The sequence below is a fragment of the Cebus imitator genome, unplaced genomic scaffold, assembly GCF_001604975.1.
Source record: "Cebus imitator isolate Cc_AM_T3 unplaced genomic scaffold, Cebus_imitator-1.0 Scaffold762, whole genome shotgun sequence".
Taxonomy (NCBI): domain Eukaryota; kingdom Metazoa; phylum Chordata; class Mammalia; order Primates; family Cebidae; genus Cebus; species Cebus imitator.
In genome coordinates, this window is record NW_016108077.1 from 342,644 (window position 1) to 345,268 (window position 2,625).

Below are 2,625 nucleotides of genomic sequence, written 5' to 3' on the forward strand. Positions count from 1 at the left end.
AAAAAAAAAAAAAAAAAAAAAAAAAAAAAAAAAAAAAAAAAAAAAAAAAAAGAAAGGAAAAAAGGAGAAGCAGAAAATTGTGACCGTGGGTTAGGTAAATGTTTCTTAGGATACAAAAAGCATGAACCATAAAAGAAAAACACTGATAAACTGGATGCCATCAAAATTAAAACTTTTCCTCTTTGAAAGATACTGTTAGGAAAATTAAAAGGCAGTCCACTGATTAAGAGTAAATATTTTCAATATATAAAGCTGATAAATAACTTGTCTCCAGAATACAAAAAGAACTGAAAAATGAGAAGTAAAAATAAGAAGACAAATAATCCAACTAAAAATGGAGGAAAGATACATGAAGGGGATATGTACATTGCCAGTAAATCTGTAAAAATATGCTAAACATTGTCAGCCATTCAACAAATGTAAATTAAAGCCACAATGACATACTATACACACCCATTTGAATCATCAAAATTACAAACACCAATGTGCTGGGCACAGTAGCTCACACCTGTAATATCAGCACTTTGGGAAGCCAAGATGGGAGGACTGCTTTGAGACCAGCCTGAGCAATATAACAAGACCTCGTCTATAAAACAACAACAACAAAACACACCAACAAAACCAAAAGTGGACAAGGAAATGGATCAAGTGGAATGCTCATACAATGCTGGCAGGAATATAAAATGGTACACTTCTTTGAGAAAGTTTAGCAGCTTCTTATAAAGTTAAACATGACAATTCCATTCCTATTTATCCATGAGACTACAGAACATATGTATGTCCATTCAGATTTGTACATTAATGTTTAACAGCCACTTCCTTCATTAATAGCCAAAACTGGATACAACTGAAAGATGAAACAGTAAACAGATAAGTAAGCTTAAAAAAAGAACTATGAGTGCATGGATTGCGTACACGTGTGTTTCAGTCCATTGTAGTCAGCTTCTTCTAGCTGGCTCTGGGGCTGTCTGTTATGACAGGATGTTCCAAGTTCATCATATATATTGTTTCTATTCCATATATAAACTTACAGTTTTCTAAGGAGCCTTGCTATATTTTAGTTGAAAATGGTATTTCAAGACCAATCTGGGCATGCTATATGCTGTTAGCGGGTAATATACCTAAACAAGGATTAGATTGTAAGTAAAAGATAACCATGTAGGTAAAAGATAACCATGCATATCCAAATAAAAGAAAACTTACTTAGCTCTGTTAATATCAAACTAAATAGACATTAAGGGATAAAGTATTATTATTATTACTATTTTTTTTTTTACTCCCAAATCTCTTTTACTGGGGGGAATGGGCCTCTTAGGGGGCCTCACTGCACTGCTTGTTCATTGGCACTGCTTCCCGAGTCCTGGGGCTTCATCGTATCGGGCAGCTCGGGCAGGCTGGAGAATGGTTTGATGCACAGGGCCTCAAAGGTGTCATCTGCCCAGAAGGCCAGCCCCATGGTGGCTGGGGCCTGTGGCTGTGCTGTTTGACTGGTGAAGCCACACTCGCCCAGTGTCTTGCCATCATCCAAGAGCTGGTCGTCCTTGTACAGCCGCTGCTCGTTGGTCGGCTGTTTGAGGATGCTCTCAATAATATGCTTCAGCTCGAACACTGTGCTGGACTCCTTGGCGTCCCAAAAGATGGTGATCTTGTGGCGCCAGATCATGAGGAACACGTCTATTGTGGCAGCTGCCTCTCCCCTTGACGTACCAGCATGGCTGCACTCCATCCTGTTCTATTATTATCATTTTTGATACAGAGTCTTGCTCTGTTACCCAGGCTGGAGCACAGTGGCCGATCTCTGCTCACTGCAACCTTTATTTTGCCTCCTGAGTTTAAGCGATTCTCCTGCTTCAGCTCCAAGAGTAGCTAGGATTATAGATGCTTGCCACCATACCCAGCCAATTTTTGTATTTTTAGTAGAGATGGGGTTTTGCCATGTTGGCCAGGCTGGTCTCAAACGCCTGTCCCGGACTCCCAAAGTGCTGGGGTTACAGGCATGAGCCACCATGCCGGGCCCAGAAAGCTTTATTTGAGGTAAAAAGGGAGTACTTTGGTTTAACAGAAGATAATGACAATTCTGAATGCATACACATAATAAAATAGATAAAAAGAGTTGGTCACAGTGGCCGGTGCCTCTGTGGTCCCAGCTATTCATTAGGCTGAAGCAAGATCACTTGAGCCCAGGAGTCTGAGGCTGTAGTGTGTATGATCACACATGTGAATAGTCACTGCACTCCAGCCTAAGCAACATAACAAGACCCCGTCTCTAAATAAATAAATGGAACTGATAGCGCTAGAGTATATTTTACATATATATGACTTTTGAACCATTAAATCAGCAAAGATAAATTTTAAAAAGCAACCCTTAAGAATACAGTTGAGGGCCGGGTGCGGTGGCTCAAGCCTGTAATTCCAGCATTTTGGGAGGCCGAGGCGGGTGGATCACGAGGTCAAGAGATCGAGACCATCCTGGTCAACATGGTGAAACCCCGTCTCTACTAAAATTACAAAAAATTAGCTGGGCATGGTGGCGCGTGCCTGTAATCCCAGCTACTCAGGAGGCTGAGGCAGGAGAATTGCCTGAACCCAGGAGGCGGAGGTTGCAGTGAGCCGAGATCGCACCAT

The 2,625-nt window shown here is 41.2% G+C and overlaps 2 protein-coding genes across 8 annotated transcripts in view; both read right to left on the reverse strand.

The window, feature by feature from the left end:
• SETX (senataxin) overlaps positions 1–2,625 on the reverse strand; it is an 85,216-nt gene that overhangs the window by 34,643 nt on the left and 47,948 nt on the right. The gene's annotated exons all lie outside the window — the stretch shown is intronic.
• Positions 1,276–1,832, reverse strand: LOC108297014 (elongin-B-like). Its single transcript, XM_037735260.1, has one exon. The coding sequence runs from the start codon at positions 1,724–1,726 to the stop codon at positions 1,322–1,324; it is 405 nt and encodes a 134-aa protein (XP_037591188.1). The 5' UTR covers positions 1,727–1,832; the 3' UTR covers positions 1,276–1,321.

Bases quoted from the DNA above. Each gene is read 5' to 3' on its own strand.
- LOC108297014 (XM_037735260.1), bottom strand. From the start codon at position 1,726: ATGGAGTGCAGCCATGCTGGTACGTCAAGGGGAGAGGCAGCTGCCACA.